The 20,097-nt window shown below is 49.2% G+C and overlaps 1 protein-coding gene and 1 long non-coding RNA gene across 2 annotated transcripts in view; both read right to left on the reverse strand.

The window, feature by feature from the left end:
* Positions 1-3,826: 3,826 nt before the first annotated feature.
* Positions 3,827-17,247, reverse strand: HBEGF (heparin binding EGF like growth factor). Its single transcript, XM_005557957.5, has 6 exons — positions 16,928-17,247; positions 16,557-16,730; positions 13,274-13,451; positions 6,548-6,703; positions 5,654-5,744; positions 3,827-5,275 (listed from the first exon to the last, which is right to left on the reverse strand). Exons 1-5 carry the CDS (start codon positions 16,971-16,973, stop codon positions 5,672-5,674), a joined length of 627 nt encoding a protein of 208 aa, XP_005558014.1. The 5' UTR covers positions 16,974-17,247; the 3' UTR covers positions 3,827-5,275; positions 5,654-5,671.
* Positions 17,248-19,765: 2,518 nt separating this feature from the next.
* LOC141407072 (uncharacterized) overlaps positions 19,766-20,097 on the reverse strand; it is a 57,876-nt gene continuing 57,544 nt past the window's right edge. The window contains exon 3 of the long non-coding RNA XR_012414178.1: positions 19,766-19,927. This is a non-coding gene — a long non-coding RNA (uncharacterized lncRNA). The remainder of the gene's footprint in view (positions 19,928-20,097) is intronic.

Consider the following 20,097-nt stretch of genomic DNA (forward strand, 5'->3'; position numbering starts at 1 on the left):
TCTATAACTTGAGTACAGTAAGTTGTGTTGAGATGTAAATAAGATAGTGCCTGTAAAGTGTGCAGCCCAGTGTCTGATACATAGTGAGCATTCCATGAAATGTTAAATGTTTATTAAGCTAATAGTGATTATTATGAACACTATAAAAGAAAGTTTCTCAAAGGAGGCTGAAAGCGGAGCCCAGAGAGAAGAGGTAGATGCTTTTTAGTGCTCAGGGAGGGCCAGATTTCTTCTGACAGCCCGTCTTGAGAAATGGCTGCAGGTTCAGAGGCTCTTAGGGCCACTGTATCAACCAAGAAGATGCCCAGAGGAGCTCCAGAGGACCTCTGCTGAAGGGAACTCCCATGAGAAACAGGGGCAGAGGAGAGAGCAGTTGAAAGGCAGGAAGCCCTGAGCCTGCAGGAAACATTAGCTGGAGAAACAAAGTGTGCTTAGAAAAGCCTATCTCAGGACAAGAGCTTGAGACTGAAAGCTTGGAAGCAGGAAAGGGAGCCTCAGGAGAGTTCAAAGTAACTCACTACTCCAGTTATTTCTGATATCTTTATTATTCTCTCTGATTACCACAGATAATACATTGGTACTTCACAGAACTTTATGCAATGCAAATAGCAAAAGAGTTCCTATTCAAGTTTTTTAAATCTTTTTTTTTTGAGACAGGGCCTCACTCTGTCACCCAGACTGGAGTGCAGTAGTACAATCACAACTCACTGCAGCCTCAACCTCCTAGGCTCAAGTGATCCTCCTGCCTCAGCCTCCCAAGTAGCTGGCATTACAAGCACACACCATCATGCCCGGCTAATTTTTTTTTTTTTTTTTTTTGAGATGGAATCTTACTCTGTTGCCTAGGCTGGCGTGCAATGGTGCAATCTCGGATCACTATAAACTTCTGTCTCCCGGATTCAAGTGATTCTCCTGCCTTAGCCTCCCTCGGACTCCCAAAGTGCTGGGATTACAGGCGTGAGCCACTGCGCCCGGCCTGGCTAATTTTTTTATTTTTTGTAGAGACAGGGTTTCACCATGTTGCCCAGGCTGGCCTTGAACTCCTGGGCTCAAGCGATCCTACTGCCTCTGCCTTCCAAAGAGCTGAGATCACAGATGTGACCCACCACACCTGGCCCTAAAAATTCGTATTTGGTGAATTTCTCAAAGTGAATACACTCACGTAGCCCACATCCCAACCATGGCACAACTTATCAGAACACCAGAAGTCCCTCTCTTCCAGTCATCAGTCATCACTGATCACAATGGGAGTCTTTTTTTTTTTTTTTTTTTTTTGAGACGGAGTCTCGCTCTGTCACCCAGGCTGGAGTGCAGTGGCCAGATCTCAGCTCACTGCAAGCCCCGCCTCCCGGGTTTACGCCATTCTCCTGCCTCAGCCTCCCGAGTAGCTGGGACTACAGGCGCCCGCCACCTCGCCAGGCTAGTTTTTGTATTTTTTAGTAGAGACAGGGTTTCACCGTGTTAGCCAGGATGCTCTCGATCTCCTGACCTCGTGATCCGCCCGCCTTGGCCTCCCAAAGTGCTGGGATTACAGGCTTGAGCCACCACACCCGGCCACAATGGGAGTCTTTTTCCTGATTTTTCTCACCATAGTTTGGCCTGTTTTTAAATTTGAAGTAAATGGAATCACACAGTGTATACTTTTTTTGTGAGTCAGCCTTCTTTCACTGAGCCATATGTTTTGCAACTCATTCCTATTGCTATTTAGTACTTCACTGTATAGATATATCCCCAATTTATTCATTTTTATCATCAGATACTGATGGGTATTTGGATGGTTTCCAGTTTTTAGTTATTTTAAATAATGCTAGGATTACTCTTGTGCATATCTTTTTTTTTTTTTTTTTTTTTTTTTTTTTTGAGACAGAGTCTCACTCTGTCTCCCAGGCTGGAGTGCAATGGCGCGATCTCTGCTCACTACAACCTCTGCCTGCCAGGTTCAAGCAATTCACCTGCCTCAGCCTCTGAAGTAGCTAGGACTACAGGCGCATGCCACCATGCCCGGCTAATTTTTTGTATTTTTAATAGAGATGGGGTTTCATCATGTTGGCCAGGTTGGTCTCGAACTCCTGACCTCATGATCCACCTGCCTCAGCCACCTAAAGTGCTGGGATTACAGGCGTGAGCCACCGCGCCCAGCCTCTGGTGGCTCTCTTCTGGTGAACCATGTACTCATTTCTCTTGAATCTCCAGGAGTGGAATTACTCCTGGCGTATGCATATGTTCAGCTTCAATAGTTACTAGTGCCTAAAGTCTTAAAAGGATGTTCCAAGTATATACAAGATCTCTGTGCGGGCTCCTGAAGAAACTTCAGAATGTCACAACTCTGCAAGGGAAGAGGATGAGAAGGGGCAGCCCAGTGGCACTTGTCCAATGCCACTGCACTGCCCCAATCCACCTGGTGGACTGTCCAATCCACCAGGACACATGACATGCCCCAAATTCCACTTTCATCTTGTCACCACCATCCACATTCCCCAACAAAGACCCCTCTCTAAATCCAATCACACTTTCAGGGCAGCATTGGATTGCATGTCTGTCCACTTGTTGGCCTTGGACTGAATTGTATTTCCTACATTCATTCATCCAGGTAACAAATATTGAGTGCCTACCACTCAATTGCATTGTTTTAGAATCTAGGAGAGGAGCAATATACACACCCCTACCCTCGTGGAGCCAACATTTTCATAGGAGATGGACTATAAACAAACAGGAATATGTTAGTGGTGATAAGGGCTACGGAGAAATATAAAGCAATATAAGAAGAGTAAGAGGAGGATGGGGAAAGGAATGTGCTATTGTTTAATAGGGTGGTCAGGGAAGGCCTACAGAGCAGACAAGATCTGAAAGACATGATCACTCTGGCTATTACACTGGAAATATGTTATATGGAAGCAAGATGGAACTAGAAAGGCAGAGGCCATCACAAAAGTGCAGGCATGAGATGATGCTAAATTGGACTGGGTGATGGTAGTGGCAGTGATGAGAAGTGGTTGCATACAGCATATATTCTAAAGGTAGGGCTGACAAGATTTGCTGATGGATTGGCTGTGGAGCAAGAGAGGGGAGTCAAAGACATCTTGTTAGGCCGGGCACGGTGGCTCAAGCCTGTAATCCCAGCACTTTGGGAGGCCGAGATGGGCAGATCACGAGGTCAGGAGATCGAGACCATCCTGGCTAACATGGTGAAACCCCGTCTCTACTAAAAAATACAAAAACCTAGCCGGGCGAGGTGGCGGGCGCCTGTAGTCCCAGCGACTTGGGAGGCTGAGGCAGGCGAATGGCGTGAACCCGGGAGGCGGAGCTTGCAGTGAGCTGAGATCTGGCCACTGCACTCCAGTCTGGGCGACAAAGCGAGACTCTGTCTCAACAACAACAACAAAAAAAACAAAAACAAAGACATCTTGTTCTTGCCAGAAGCAATGCCTGCTCATATGTACAGCATAGGAGTAGGTCCTGAGTCCAGGACCTGTTGATTGAATGGGTGGATGTCTTCGCTGATTACAGCCAGCTAAACATGTGTGAAAGATCTGTTCTTTCTTATCTCAGAGATAGCATGGTATAAGTACCAAGACAAAATAATTGGAGCCAGACTACTAGTCCCAGCTCTGTCATTTACTAGCTGTGTATCCTCAGGCAAGTTATACAACCACTTTGAGCCTCAGTTTCCCCTTCTGGAAAAATGGGACAGTAATAGTACCTGCATTACAGAATTGTTGTGGTAGTATACATAAATAGGCCTGGTATAGAGCCTACCACCGAGTCAGGGCTTAGGAAATAACTAAGTTAAACCAGTTCCCAGTGAAAACAAACAGACGAAAGGATACGGAACAAGGGTTATCTTTATTTGGATTGCAAAGTATAAATATGAACCAGGTTTGGAAATACAAGTTGTAACAGTTCAGAAATGGCACCAGAAACTTCCAGAAAGGACCATGACAGCATACCTTTGTCGTTTTGGTGAGGTGGGTGGGATTATACAAAGCCTTCCCCACCTCCAACCTTCTCGGTAGCAACTGGCAGGTAATCAGTTACCAAGAACAGTGAGCTCCAATGTTCCCTGTTCCTTCTCAGCCTTTTGCTTTGCTAATACCTTCTCCAGACTGTCCTCTGCTGCACTGACCCCTGCATGGAGTAGCACCAGAAGAATGGCAGGAGTTAGAGAAATGTCTTGACACAAGGGAAAGTGAGTTCCCACGCTGTGGGCCTGGGGCTGTGGGGGTGAGGAACAAGGAAAGCTACAGGCATGGAAGCCCAACCTCTTCTGAGACTTGACAGGGAGAGGACACGGGGAGACACTGATATCTGTTACACTTTGATATCAGCACCTTGGGCTTTCAAAACACAAACGGTAGACAAAATCGCCTAGGCAAGACTGCAGTCCAACTCATAGAGTGGCTCTGACCAAGTTAACCCCTACATCCTGACCATACAGAACTCCCCAGGTGGCACTCTGACCACGGAAGATCTGCAGAAATGTAGACAGACAATAAATTACTACAGATGAGTCACAGAACCATCCCAGCTTTGTGGCAAGGGTGGGTGGCACTGAGCCAGATTGTGGGGATGAGGAGTGGAGGGCCAGGAAATTGCCAAAGTAACAGTCTAGGCACTTGAAATATTATTGTTAGATTGTTAAAAACTAAATAAATTAACATACATAGAATAAAATAAATATATAATTTAAGAGGCATTTACAAACAACAACAAAAATAGTTGTTATTTTTCCATCTGGGTAGAAGTCCCAAAATTCAGTTCTCAGGCTTGTGGTATTTCACAGTTAACTCATCAAATCCAGCGCTGGAGGGTCCCAATGGCAGATCCCTTGGTGATACTTGAGTACATGGCTTCTCAATCTTTGTTGCTTTCTTCCAGTTCACAAATCTTTCCTTCTTGCTCTCCTTCTTCTTCCTCTTTTTCTTCTTTTTTTTTTTTTTTTTTCAGTCAAAGATCCTGGAGCATATGGAATTTAACCGGCATTCTAATCCAGAAGTAAGTGCTTAAACAAACTTATAAGGGGAAGTGGGGCTTGGTGGAGGGGAATCAGAAGGGCATGAAGGTCCCTTGCTTTTGCTTTCTTCTCACCCAGATACCATCAGACATACTCGGTTTGGCACTTGAAGGCTCTGGTATTTTGGCAAAGCAATTATGGGAGGCCCAATCCTAGATGGCGACTGGGGATGAAGGAGTCTTTGTGGCTAGATGTGACGTCTTTCCCCTCTGCAGTCTGAAATCACCTTGTGTCTTCTCAGAGGTAGCAGTCCCCAGCCGATTCCTAAAGCACAAAAGGAAGGCATTTAAAGCCAGGTCCAGTCTAAAGAGGTCTTAAGATTTTCCTGGTCCAGTCTTTTTTATTTTTAAACTTTTTGAGACAGGGTTTCGCTCTGTCTCCCAGGGGAGGGGAGGAGAAGGGAAGGGAGGGGATGAGGGTGGGAGAAGCTGTCTTCTCAGGCATCTCTCTTAGGTGTCTCTCTAGCAACTTTTACCTTAAGTGAAGCACTAGGGTCTTTTTGAAAATAGTTCTGCAATGGGATATTAATGTCACAGTGGCCTGGCCCCCAACCCCTCGATGAAAAATTCAGCGCCCACTGAAGCAGAGCCAGGAAAGGGGACAAAGGATAATCATGTCATGGGGCAAAGGATGGAGCATTACCTTGAGCACAAGTCTCTCTCAGTGGGAATTAGTCATGCCCAACTTCACTTTCTCTTCGTTTTCCACATCATAACCACCTCTCCTATGGTACCTGAGGAAGATAAGTTTTGTGAATAATCTCTGCCTGCTATGACAAAGTATAGGTCCAGAGCAGGTCCTTCCAAAGAACTCTGCCATGGTGGTTTCCTCCACTACTTGGAAAAGCCCACACACAGTAGGGCAGCCCAACCTCTGGTCAAAGGCCCACCTGCCCTGAGGAACTCCTGTCTCTAACAGCAGGATGCAATTTACAAAGAGCTTTCACCTCATTTATGTGATCCTCACAACATCGTTATGAGGTAGGTGGACAAAGATTACGATCACTATAAGGTTACAATCCTCAGAAAGACAGTAATTTGTTCCAGGTCTCAAGACAGATGAGTTACACTGCTTGAAAACAGGCATAGAATGCTTGGTGGGTCTCCCCTGAGCTAGAGCATACCTGGATTAGAAGCAGGGTCTGAAGTCCAGATGCCTCGGGAGTGGAAGGATATACCACTAGCACCACCCACACCTTGACTACCAAACCACAAACTAATGCCATCAAAGAACAGCTAGGAGAAAGAAATGTGTGACAAAGTGACTCCATGAGTGGGTAGTTGGGTCACAGAGGCAGGAAAAGAACTCCTGTGAGGAGCAGAACCTGCTATGGCCTCGCAAATTTGACCCTGGGCTCTAGACACGGGACTCATGTCATGCCAGAAATACCAGGGTTTTGGAGAATCTACACCCCAGAGCTAGCCCACAATTTGGAGAGATTGAAGGAAGTGCATGTGATCATGAAGGAGAGGGCCCAGGAGGAGGAAGAATGGGAGTGATTTGCAGAAGCAGTCTGCAGGGGACTCCAACACTTACCTAAACATGAGAAGCCCCACGATGACCAGCAGACAGACAGATGACAGCACCACGGCCACCACGGCCAGGATAGTTGTATGGTCATAGGTATATAAGCGATTTTCCACTGGGAGGCTCAGCCCATGACACCTCTCTCCATGGTAACCCGGGTGGCAGCTAGTTCAAGAAAAAACAAGAAGGAGATCGAGTTAGTGCTTTGGCCTCTCTCTCGGCAATGGCCCACCTGCATAAGCCAAACCCCATTCCTCATACCCTCAGCCTGTCAATCCCTGACCATGATCCCTGCCCATCCTCCATCCTTCTCCTCTAGTATAAAACCCTTTAAAGTGCCTCTGAAGGCTCTATAGCATTCCTCCCTCACTTGACACCCTCTGCTTTTCCATTTCCTCTGGTTCTCTGGGCTGAGAATCCTGTTCCAGGCACGGAAAAAGCAAGGGAGGACTTGAAGGCCTCAGTTAGATATGTTCCACGTGTGGCTGATTTATGACATGTGTGTTCAGGCGTTAAACCACTTATGAGGGCTTGGGCACAAGAGCTGGTAGGCTGAATTCAGGGGTTTGTATCACTCCCTCCAGTGAGGCCCCTCAACATTCTGACCCAGAAATAAACCCAGCCTTGCCCATTGTGCTTCCAGCATCCAGTCCCTCTCCACCGCTGCCCAGCCTATTAATAGGCCCTGTGCCTCTGCCAGGAGTCGTTTTTCTCAAGTTTCCTTCATTTAACTCCAGCTCCCCCTTGGTGCAGGGCCCAACTTGGGAGCTCAACTCTGGCCTTTGGCCTCTGAACGCTGAGCTACCAGTCCTCTTTCATCACAGGACAAACCAAACAAATCAAGTAACATCTTTCTGCCCAGCTGCCCTGCCAGAGCATGGAAGAATGTCAGAAACAATCCCTTGGCTCTTCTCACTCAAGAAATAAATCACATGGCAATTGCCTTTTCTTTTTCTTTTTCTTTTTTTAAGACAGAGCCTTGCTCTGTCACCCAGGCTGGAGGGCAATGGTGCAATCTTGGCTCGCTGCAACCTCCACCTCCTGGATTCAAGTGATTCTCTTGACTCAGCCTCCCGAGTAGCTGGGATAACAGGTGCCCACTACCACGCCCAGCTAATTTTTGTAATTTTTTAGTAGAGATGGAGTTTCACCATGTTAACTAGGGTGGTCTCAAATTTCTGACCTCAGGTGATCCACCCGCCTCGGCCTCCCAATGTGCAGGGATTACAGGCGTGAGCCACCGTACTCAGCTGGCAACTGCCTTTTCTAACACAAAGCATTTCCTTGAAGCTCTTAGAAAGACCCAGATGTGCTTACAGTTGAAGAAGAACATTCACATCCTTTCCTTTATCTGAGCATCCCAGAGATCCTTTGATGTAGGTAGGAGCCCCATTTTACAGAAGGGTGGAGTAGTTTTCCCACAGTCACACAGCAAGGCAGAAACTAAGATGTAGCTGTAGACTGACTCTGAGCTCAGTGTGCTGCCCACTCACACCTGACAAGTGCCTACCCTCCAGGCAGGGGGCACAGTGGCACTGTATGTCTGGGGACTTTGGATCACCAGCTGCTGAAGGAAGCACCAAGAACCTGGTGGCCCTCTTTTCTGAGCTGTGCCTTCTCTGGGAAGGAGGTGTTTTCTCTGGTGCCTCAGAACAAGGAATCCCTTCTTCCTGCGGACAGAGCACCAGGGAAGCTCCAAGAGACAGATTTGTCCACAACCAGCAGTTGCAGAGGGGCCAGGCTGGGTGGCACTGCATTCTTGCCTTCCTGCCCTGTGCCTTTCCCTGCCCTAGTTCCTCCTGGGTACTTTGAGAAACCACCTCATTGCAGGATTAATGTAAGTCAGGCCCACTATACACACAGCACAGTCCACAGTTCCTTGCCCAGCCTCTCCATGTATCTGTCCCATCAGCCCATGTAGGCATAAAAGCAACCCCTATCCTGCCAGGACATGGAGGACACTTGCAGAGGCACCCCTGGAAAATCACTTGTGCACAGCAGTTTATCATTCACAAGCCACTAGCCCTATCTACCAGCTCAACTGAGCCTCCTAACATTCTGGTATGCAGGTACAACCCCATTTTACAGATGGAAAAGCTAAGATTAAGGGTCAGAGAAATTAAGTGATTCACCAAAAGTTGCACAGCTAGGAAGCAGCAGGGCTAAGACTAGGAACAAGTCTTGGCAGATTCCAAATTCATCATTCCTTCCACTCTGACCAATGCAGAACAGTGCAGGTAACTCCAAGAAAGCATATCCGATAGGCTCCTGGGGGGCAGTCTGACCCTTCTCTCTGACTATGTTATTATTATTTATTACTCACAACTTGAATAATAAAGAATAATAACTAGCAATCATTGAAGGCTTACCATGAGCCAAGTACTTTGTGCTAACTGCTTTACAAGGATTATTTCATTTAAAGCCATCTCTGTGAAGGAGGAGTTACTAGCCCCATTTTAAAGATGGACTGAGGCTTAGCTTTTGTTAAATACCTCGCCCAGGGTTACAAAGCTAGTGACTGGTAGAGGCAGGATTCAACCCAGCAGTCTGGATAACTTCAGAGACTTTGCTTTCCTGGGAGGAGGGAAGCTGAAGTTGAATCTGTTTTTCACTTCCAGTCCATCACTCAAACTCCACAGGTAGTTACTCAGAAGATGGAAATAAAGTTTGGCCTCAGAGTCCGGCAATTCAGTTACATAATCCCTCCACCCCCACCCTGAGTCAAAAGGATAATAATGCAAACATCCTAATATTACCTACCTCCCCCTCCCTTTGCAGACAACTCCTGGCTTCCCCAGAGAGGGAGGGGGAATGAGTACATTCCAAGCATCCCAGGGTAGGGGCAAAATTTTGTGTCTTGTCCAGAGCCAGCCACCCATCAGACTAGGACACATTCTTCCCACCCATGTCTGTGACCCATTCCAGAACTTGTATTACAACAGATGCAAGAACCCTCTAGGGTCTAGAGACATCTTCCAATCTGGAGTTCTCCACCTTTACCCCAGGAGGTGGAGGGGACACGTCTGGATGGAGGAGACTCAGAGAACATGAGTTCCAGACTGGTTCTGCTGCTATTTCTAGCCAGGTCATTTTGGGCAAGTCACGTTACCTTTCTAAACATTGGTTTCCTCATGTAAAATACAGAGATAAGAAATACCTACTTCACTAGAGTATTGTGAAAACATAAAATGAGGTAATACAAATGAAAGGGGTTAATAAAGGCCAAGTCCCATATTGTGTGAGTTTTTACATAATCAGACTCCAGAGGTTACTGCCCATGGCCTGAGGAATGGGGTACCCAAGTCAGATGGAGCCAAGAGAAGCGGGATCGCCAGTCCTTCTTAGCACCTGGGCAGTGAGGCCAAGCAGAGCCCCATAGCCTGTCTCTCCTCCAGCTCTGAGTCCTCCTCAGCCCAAGTGTCCCCAGGATTCCTCCAGCCACAGGAAACTCTGCAGCCAATTTCTGGGTCAGCAACCAGTCAGGAATCCCAGGAAACTATTCTTTTCTTTCTTTTTTTTTTTTTTTGAGACGGAGTTTTGTTCTTGTTGCCCAGGCTGTAGTGCAATGGCGTGATCTCGGCTCACTGCAACCTCCTCCGCCTCCTGGGTTCGAGAGATTCTCCTGCCTCAGCCTCCCTAGTAGCTGAGATTACAGGCACCCGCCACCACGCCCAGCTAATTTTTGTATTTTTAGTAGAGATGGGGTTTCGCTATGTTGGCCAGGCTGGTCTCGAACTCCTGACCTCAGGTGATTCACCTGCCTCGGCCTCCCAAAGTGCTGGGATTACAGGTGTGAGCCACCATGCCCAGGAGAAACTACTCTTTGAGGGCAACTTTTGGCTGGTGACACAAAAAGGGTTTTCCTGTTCATGGTGGCTGCAGAGGGCTAGTTTAGGAAGCCAGCTAGCCTCAGTCTCACCACAGCAGCCTGGACACACCTGAGCTAGTGGTTCCTGGGTCTGGAGTCAAAGAAGAGCCACAAAAATCCCCAGATGAAGGTGCACAGACGTCACATTCCCCCAAACCAGGATTTCTGTCTTCTTGCTGCTTTTTGCCCTGAGTAGCAAGGGCAGGAGGCAGTAGGGGGCCCTCCCAGACATGCAATCAACCCCCTGAAAATCTGCCTAGGAAGTGGTGGCTCACACTTGTAATCCCAGAACTTTGGGAGGCCAAGGCAGGTGGATTACTTGAGGCCAGGAGTTCAAGACCAGCCTGGCCAACATAGTGAAACCCTATCTCCACAAAAATTTAAAAATTAGCCAGATGTGGGGGCGTGTGCCTGTAATACCAGCTGCTCAGGAGGCTGAGGCAGGAGAATCACTTTAATCTGGGAGGCAGAGGTTGCAGTGAGCCGAGATTGCGCCACTGCACTCCAGCCTGGGTGACAGAGTGAGACTTCATCTCAAAAAAAAAGGGCCAGGTATGGTGGCTCATGCCTATAATCCCACACTTTGGGAGGTTGAGGCAGGTGGATCACCTGAGGTCAGGAGTTCAAGACCAGCCTGGCCAACATGGCAAAACCACGTCTCTACTAAAAATATAAAAATTATTAATTGGGCATGGTGACAGGTGCCTGTAGTCCCAGTCACTTAGGAGGCTGAAGCAGGAGAATTGCTTGAACCCAGGAGGCAGAGGTTGCAGTGAGCCGAGATCGCACCACTGCACCCCAGCATGGGAGACAGAGTGAGACTCTATCTCAAAAAAAAAAAAAAAAAAAAAGGAAAGAAAAAAGAAAAAGAAAATTCTGCCCAGGAAGCTAATGTAAAGTTTTCAAATCAGATTGCTGTGCTCTTAGGCTAGTCAAAGAATAAGAGACCTCTAGGACAACAGCTGCCCTCTGCCCTTTATAAAATGCTGCTCCAATTCGATAAGGACAGATACAAGAAAGAAAGATGAAAGCCAACACCCAGTGCAGCCTGAGGGCATGAAAAGCATGCTGGACTAGGAGTCAGGTACCTGAGACACTGTCTTGTTTCCATCTACTTATTTAGCTATTGACCTCAGGCAAATTACTTCCTATTTTCTGGCTCCAGTTTCATCATCTTTCAAGTAGAGGTACCAAGTCCTGCCTACTCAGCAGGGGGCTTTTGAAAAATCCCAGGAAACTATATCTCTCCAGCTCCTAAAGTAGTGTCTGCCACTAAATAGGAGCTTAACATACCTGGGCTCAACTCATATTATATATAAACACTGAAACTCTGGGACAAAGGAGAGATGACATCATTATAGTTATCACTATCCCTAGGGACCACTGGGAAGGTGGCCGGGCACCCATATCAGGTTCTCTGGGTTTAGGTGGTCAGCCGAGTCCAGCTCTCCAGGAAGGCAGCCTTATACAGCCTCTCAACCACACAGTGCAAGCCCCACATCCATCCACCAAAATGCCCAGGACCAATCTGGTATGGATAGATTCCTGGCCTCAATCCACCTTGACTACTTGAGTCACCTTCTTCACCCTGTACTAACGATGCCATTTTACAAATTTAAGACGAACATTTCCTGCCCTGTCCGAAGACCTTGGGAAGGATATATGGGGGCTTTCTATGCCACTCTTAAAGAATGCCTTCTAATACCAAGCTCCTGACAAGGATGTTATAGGAAAGGATGCACAAGTGACTGTGGACATGGTGGGGAGTGATGGGTCTGTCTGCCAACTGCCAAATACAGGGCAGCTCTGCTATGTGTGATCAGACAAAACAAGGAAGCTTTAAAAAGCCAAGGGATCTGCACCAATCACCAGTAGAAGGGATTGCAGGCACGTCGCCTTCTTGACAGGCTGGAGGCAGTGTACACACAATAGTCTCTTGGCCCTGTCCAGAGTCTCCCCCTAAGTCCCCCAGAGCCTGCCTCCCCACAGGGAAGGGAACGGATGTTTGCAGCCTGACGCAGGGTATTGGCCTCAGGCACAGTGGCAACATTATGCCTGCCAGAGAGCATGGCAGTGCTGTCATCCCTGAGGGGTTGCCAAGGCAGCCGTTTGCTGGGTTTGGCTTAGGAGAGAGGCTAAGGAACCCACAGCCCCTCCGCCCACACACCTACCCAGGGAAGGGGTGATGTTGCCTGACCGGGGGCTGATGCCTGCTGGGTCAGGTTCCATTTCCTGTGAACCCTGCACAAAGGAATTGTTCTCCCACACCATGGCCAAAGGCCAGTACTCTCCATGTCCCCCACCTCCTGGCCCTTGCTGGGGTAAGGAAGAAGAAAGAGAGGCCTCAACCTGCCACCATGATGATCCCTCTCTGTACAGTCTTGCCATGCCTTACAGTCAACCCACATTTGCACACTCACATGCACATAAACCCAAATATACACATACCTATACAACATGCATCCAAATGCACCTCCTACCTTCCCTCAGGAGCTCTACTCTGCCCAGGAAGCCCACTCTGCCATGTTTCCTACTGGCTTCTCCCTCCCAGAGTAGGGCATCAGGCAAGAATGAAGGGCCTGCCTTCGGGTGCCAGCTGTCCTAGCCACATGCTCATTTCTGGGCAAGCAGGAAATGTCCCTAAGGATTAAAGCACGTCACAAAACCATACCACAGGAAATTGCATCCTATAGGGGGGAGGGGGCTTCCGCTGACTAAAAATATATTTCCCCTCCTCCCAACTTCCGCCCAGAGGTTGAGAAGAAACTGGGTGAAATTATGAATTCAAGGAACAGTGACAACGAGGAACAGCCACGTGGCTGACAAAGTGTGCTGGTGAGATTCAGCCCTGGGGAAGGGGCACTTACATGCAGGAGGGAGCCCGGAGCTCCTTCACATATTTGCATTCTCCGTGGATGCAGAAGTCCTTGTATTTCCGAAGACATGGGTCCCTCTTCTTCCCTAGTCCCTTGCCTTTCTTCTTTCTTTTCCCGTGCTCCTCCTTGCTTGGTGTGGCCAGTGCTTGTGGCTTGGAGGATAAAGTGACTGTAGGAGAAAAGCACCCTGTTAAAGTCTGACTCTTTGGGAAGAAAATCAGAAGAGCATAGTGCTTGAAAGGAGTATATATTCTTTGATCCCACCTGAAGTCAAAGATCTGGGAAGGCCCCTTAGCTCAGTGCCTCCCAAGAGGCAGAAGGAAGAGCAGAAAGATTGGGCAGAACCACCAGAAAGAGGGAACCTCAGTAGGAAGTAGAAGCTAGGGTGGGTCCCAAGGAAGGCATTTCACAGTCTCAGTGTAAGAGCCTCATTCTCAGAATGCTTTTGTTGAGTAACTGCAGCTCACTGGGCAATTCTACCAACTCCACCTCCACCCCACTGTCCACCTTACACCTCCATCTCCTACTCCCCCACACCGGCTTCGTTCTATTTTGGCCTTCAATCAGCCTCATTTCCTGATGCTGTACTCAGTGACCCACTTGCAAAAAGACAGTGTCACACACAAAAATTGCTTCCAGAGAAAGTACTTGGAGGTTTTGGGGTTGGAGGGCTCCTAAAACAAGAACAGTGTCCATGTGTTCAGGTGGTCTCCTCCGGGGCACCCCTTAGTACCATGAGCCCAGGGCAGAGCCTGGCTCAGGAACAGCAAGCAGGCCAGTCCTGGTCACAGCCTTGCTTTTTCAACTTCAAGCAAAATATTTAACCTGTACACCCTTTATAGCTCACCCACTTTCTCAAAGATTCATTCATATTTAACCCCCAATGTCCTGTTTATGGCTCTCTGGGTTGGGGGGTACAGGGTGTACAAGGGATAGAAAAGTGGAAAGTAAGGAACTGTCCAGAAGGAACTGGAACAATGATGACTCCCCCCTTCTTTCCATGCTTCAGAGAGACCGGGGGAAAAACAACCTCACCCAGACATCCAGCTGGGATTGACCATGGACTATGCCCATCAGCCCAGTCCCACCCTCTTATCCCTTATCAGGAAAAAGGTGCCCATATCCATGGCTACAGCCATGTGTCTAGCAGAAGGGTGAGCATGACACATTAGACTAGAGACTTAGAGTTTCAAGCTAGAGGGCCTTCAAAGAATACCATGTGGCCAGGAACGGTGGCTCACGCCTGTAATCCCAACACTTTGGGAGGCTGAGGTGGTGGATCACCTGAGGTCAGGAGTTCGAGACCAGCCTTGCCAACATGGCAAAATCTCATCTCTACTAAAAATACAAAAATTAGCCGGGCGTGGTAGTGTGTGCCTGTAATCGCAGCTACTCGGGAGGCTGAGGCAGGAGAATCACTTGAACCCGGGAGGCAGAGATTGCAGTGAGCTGAGATCATGCCATAGAATTCCAGCCTGGGTGACAGAGTGAGACTATGTTTCCAAAAAAAAAAAAAAAAAAAAAAAATCATGGCAGGCAGAGTGACTTACTCAATGTTATGCAGGATTGGGATTAGAACTGTGGTCTCCGGACTTCCTCCAATGTCCTTCCTTACCACACCAAGCTGCTTCACACACCCCCATCTCCTCCCTCTCACAAGTCTGGAGCACCTGAGATGCTGATCCAGGCATGAATGGGCTCTGAAGTCCATAGATCTGTGCTCCAATTTCAGCTATATGACCGTGGGCAAGTCACTTAACCTCTCTGAACCTCAGGTTCTCAGTAAAATGTGGATAGCAAGAGTAACTATCTCAAAAGGTTGCTATAAGTGTTACATTAGCCAGGATAACATATCAAGTGCGTAGAACACAGTAGGAATTTAATAAATGGTAGCAGTCATTTATTTTAGGTGGTAGGATCCCCAGACCTGAAAAGTAGTCTTTGCCCAGTAAAGCCAAGAGAAGGAAAGAAAAAGAAGTAGGTGCCAGCAGCCCCACAGTCCTTCATTTCCTCTCATCCAGTCCCAGGCCCCTTCAGAGCTCAGAAGACGATATAGGTGGTCAGAGGAACCCAGTGACCAGAGCTTCGGGGAGAGTAAGGCAGGGGGGCCAAGCCAATCAGAAAGGGGAGGGAGAAGGTGCAGGGTGACAGCCAGGCTCCAGCCATGGACAGGGAGCAGTGAGTCAGGTCTGCAGAGGTATGAGGAGCAGCCATGTGGGTGGGGGGTGGGGGTGGGGTGAGTCACAGCCCAGCCCTGCCCAGCCTAGGAGGAGAGGGCCAGGAGAATCCAGGCTGTTCAGGCCATGGGCAACCCCAGAGGGCTGCTGGGAGAGGATGAAGTATGGGAGCCTAGGCTCAGTTTTGGAGCATGTGTTTGATTTATACAAAGTAGAGAGAATACCCAAGGGAAGCTCCTGGGAAGGCGGGAGAAGGGCAGCTGAGGAGCAGGTTGAGCTAGAACAGGTGGGCATCTGTCCAACCAAATATAGTCATTCCGTGGTACAGTGCTGAGTCCTTGCTCTACCCTGGATAATCTCCTCAGGTCTGGAGGCAGGAGAGCTGGCAGGCTCTGGACTCTGCCCTGTGCCTGTGCTTGGCTACAGCCAAAGAGGCTGGTTGGAGGATTCTACACAGCCCTCCCCATTTGGAGTCGCCTCAGGAAAGCAAGGTGCTCAGTAAGCCTGCAGGTTTCCGGTAGCATTCAGAGATACCCAGCATTTTAATACAGCCCCCTAGAGGCCCAGCGTTCACCATTCACAGCCTCACCTAGGGCAGCCAAGAGCTCCTCATTCCTCTCTGTTTCCCCAATCTGGAGACAGGTGGATGGAGGAGGCTAACACTGCACACTTTCTATAGAAGTGCCTGGGCATCTCCGCATCTGTTACCTCTATTTTATATACAATAGTCATTTGATGAGGGAATTAGAACTGGTGCCCATTTTTACATAGTAGCTCTAGGGAAAGCATCTCAACCATTCCTTGTTCCTATCACTCAGCTTACCCAAGAAGCACGTAAGGACCCCAGACAACTTGCCTGTTTCAGTTTGCCCCAAAGTACCCAGAAGGGCGGCAACCCAGCAGGGGAGGCAATGACAACAGAGAGAGTGGGACCTATATTCCAGGATCCCCCAGTGCCCTTCAGGCCGATCAGCTTTTCCCCGAGGTTCTCCATGAATACTCTCAACCCGCAGTATTGCCCAAACAGCAAGAATCTTGGATCTGCTTATTCTTCAACAGCCCACCCGGGTCCGAGGATGGGCGGCCTCCACACCCACCTCTCAAAAGGTCCAGATCTGCCTCTTGCAAGTCACGGACTTTCCGATCCCGGCCGCCTCCTAGGCGTAGCAGCTGGTCCGTGGATCCAGTGGAAGGGTCCGGGTTGCTGGTTCCAGCAGCTAGCCCTCTCCGAAGCTGCTGCAGGCTCTCGCCAGTCACCAGTGCCGAAAGAACTGTGGGCGAGGGGCCAGGCCGCATCAGACACCCGCCCAGACCCCCGACCAACACGCACCGATGCCGACGCCGGTCCGCCAGAGCGCAAGGGCCCCACCAAGTGGCCCGTGCCGGGTGCGCTGCGGCGACCTTCCCCCATGCCCCCAGCACAGCGCCCCCATCCCCCCGATCTCCAGGGGCGTCGCAGCCCTCCTACCTGCAGCCAGAAGGAGCTTCAGCACCACCGACGGCAGCAGCTTCATGGTCCCGCACCGAGAGGAGGCGGCGAGGCACCAATCACTTTCGAAGCGGCGGCCACTGGGCGCTGGCACCGGAGCTGGGCGGTGGGACTCAGGAGATTCCGCTGGGCACCGTCTGCCGCCGGCTTCTGCGTGCAAGCCTGGCCGGGACCCCGGCGCAGCTCGCTCTTGTTGAGTGTCTGTCTTGGTCACTCCGCCCGCCCGCGCGGCCGCCCGACCCCGCGCGCCTAGGTCAGGCCAGCCAGCAGCGTGGCCCGCGTAGCTCCTTCGGCCGAATGAGCGCTGCCCGGCGCGCGGCCGGGAATAAGGCTCCGGGAGGCGCCGAAGCTCCGCCCCTCCCGGCGCCGCCCCCTCCCTCCTCCCGTGCTGGGAAGCTCGCCCGGCTGGCGGCGCCGGCAGCTCAGCCCCCGACCCCGCGGGCGCGGCGGGGGACTGGGCGGGAGGAGGGGGCGGCGCTCACATTTTTTGGGACCAGGCCGAGGCAGCCGCGGCCTAATTGTGGGTAGGGCTGCTGACCGGCAGGTGGCGGGGAGAGGTTCCTACCTTTCCCCAAACGCCTGTCGCTCTGCAGCCTTGTGACTGACTGCTGAGCTGAGTTCTGTTCCGGGCCTGGCCTCTTGCTTCGTCTCAGCTCCATACCAGGGGTCTCCATCCCTGTCACCCTCTAAGTTTCAGAAGCCCACCTTTTGGCCTACCAACACGGCAAGTATCAGATAATAATTAATTCATTTATCATGTAAAAATTAGACACATGAATGCCAGCCGTTCTCATAAACCCGAGATAACCAGAGTTGAAGCTGCAGGCACTTAGCAAAAGCAAAGGAAGCTAGTACTCTACCAGTCGCTGGAGTGGCTTCCTCCCATCTTCCCTCAGGGGACATTAAGATTTTTGAACTATGGGTTGTAATTCCCAGGCTTCTGAAATTGGAGAGACACAGGTTGTGAAACAAGCCTTATTCTTTTCCTTGCCTTTGACTGCCATCTTTTTCCTCAACATAAAAAATGAGCCTCCCTCCCATAGGACCCAGCTGGCTAACCTAGATTGCTGGTTCACAGGCACCAGGTGTTTCTCTTCCAACCCATGTGCTTTTACAGGGGTCTTCTGGAGTCACTGTCCTGACCAAAGAGATGAGTCTCTCAGTAGGTATTTCAGTTTCCAGGGACGTGGCTGGGGCGAGAGTTGTTTGACATAGGGCTGGGTTGGCTTTCAGAGCCCTGAAATTGTGCCAGATAGAGCACTTGCCTGATTCTGCCTGTGTGTAGGGATAAAAACAGGCCTGCTATTTATACACAGTCTATCCCACTGTCCTTCCCTATCCCCACCTTTGCAGGGGTCAGTCTGGCCCTGCCCTCTTAACTTGCTCCAGTAACCCAGGCCTAGGTTTCCATAGTGCACTGGAATCACTACAGACCTGAGTTTGAATCCTGCCTTTGCTACTTACTGTGTGACCTTGGACAAGAAACTTAATTTCACTGAGCCTCAGTTTTGACATCTCTCAAATGGAAAAAATAATAACAATAATAATAATGACTACTTTGTAGGGAGCTTTTTGAGAAATGAATGCAGGAACACATAAAAGTAGTATAGTGCCAGGCACACTATAAGCTTTCAATAAATGTGACTCATTATTATTGTTGCTGTTAATAATAATCACTAATCACTTGACCACTCTATTTCCTTAGAGGCCTCTTTTCTCTCCCTTCCCTAGATCCCTTGCCTTCCCCAGGCCAGATCTGAGGCTTTATGGTATAGTTGGGCTGGTTTCAGATGGAAGCTCACCTGTCACCTATTTGGCTAAGAGCCACTGTTAGATTATCCTTTTGGGTGATCAGTATCGGGCCTAGGACCTCAGTGCATGGTCACCGCCCAAGCCATGCCTTTACCCTCCGTCAGCAACTGCCTGGCCACCTGCTTCCCCAAAACAAAGCCACCTTGGGGTCAAGGCTCTCCCCAGGGGAGGGTGGAGAGAAACACTTCCTGACACATGGTCAAATCACCCCCTTTCCCCCACCCTTGCCAGATTCACACCCTGCCCTCCTGTCCTAGCCTGCCTTTCTCCCTTCACATGCTCTGTCCTTCCGCCTTCTCACCCCCACATCAGCCTCAGTCCCATTCATGGGGCAACTCCAAACTTTCATCACACCTGGAGCCTCACCCCAGCTAGGTTTGTGTGTCAGCCAGGTTTTACAGGAAGGGCCTGAAAAAAGAAGATAAAAAGCTTGAATTGTATTTGGGACAGTCACTTCCCCTCTCAGAACCTTGGATGTCTCTGAGCAAAGAAAAGAAATCACAATTCATGCTGAGGCAACCTCATTAACTCAATTATTCCATAAACATTAACTGAACATTTTTGGGAGGCAATGGGGACATAGAAATAAATAAGACAGCCCAGGACCTGCTTTCACAGAGCTTATATTCTATAGTAAAGAGGCAGCACATTAAGGAAATAAACAAGGAAAAACATATCCTATAGTGAGATCTGCTAAGAGGAAAGTTAAAATACAATGATGTGCTGTAGGATAATATGTTCCAGTGCCCAGGATAACACTTTAGGCTGATTAGCAAAGCCTTCTCTGAGCAGGTGACATGTAAGCTGAAGCCTGAATGAGAAGAAGAAATCAGACTTGGGATCATCCATGACAAAAGTATTCCAAGATGTGCAAATAGTGCAAAGACTCTGAAGTAGAAAAAAGCTTGGAACATTCAAGGAAAAGCAAGAGGGCCAAAAAAGGAGAGATATGGGATGATACTGGAACAAAGGCTAGCAACACATAAAAGAGGACATTATAAGCCAAGGTAGACACTGGATTTTAATAACCATTATTGTGAGAATCATATGAGATGTAAATGAGACAGCACTGTCATGCAGGATTCCTCCATATCGTCCCCTCTTCTTGCTCAGGTCTCCCCCATCTGCTTTCTGGATGTCAGGTTGTCAAATGCCAGGAACACAGTCCTAAGGAAGCAGAGTTCAGACGGACAAGCCTGCTTTTATTGACTGTCTATTGACCATGAGCAAACTGAGGCTTGGAGACTGATTAGCCCTGAGCCACCAGTGAGTCAGAAGGGGGCAAGTGCAGAGCAGAAACCCTAGCATCCTGCTTCCCAGCCCATGCGGGATTCCTC

This window comes from Macaca fascicularis, chromosome 6 (genome assembly GCF_037993035.2).
Source record: "Macaca fascicularis isolate 582-1 chromosome 6, T2T-MFA8v1.1".
Taxonomy (NCBI): domain Eukaryota; kingdom Metazoa; phylum Chordata; class Mammalia; order Primates; family Cercopithecidae; genus Macaca; species Macaca fascicularis.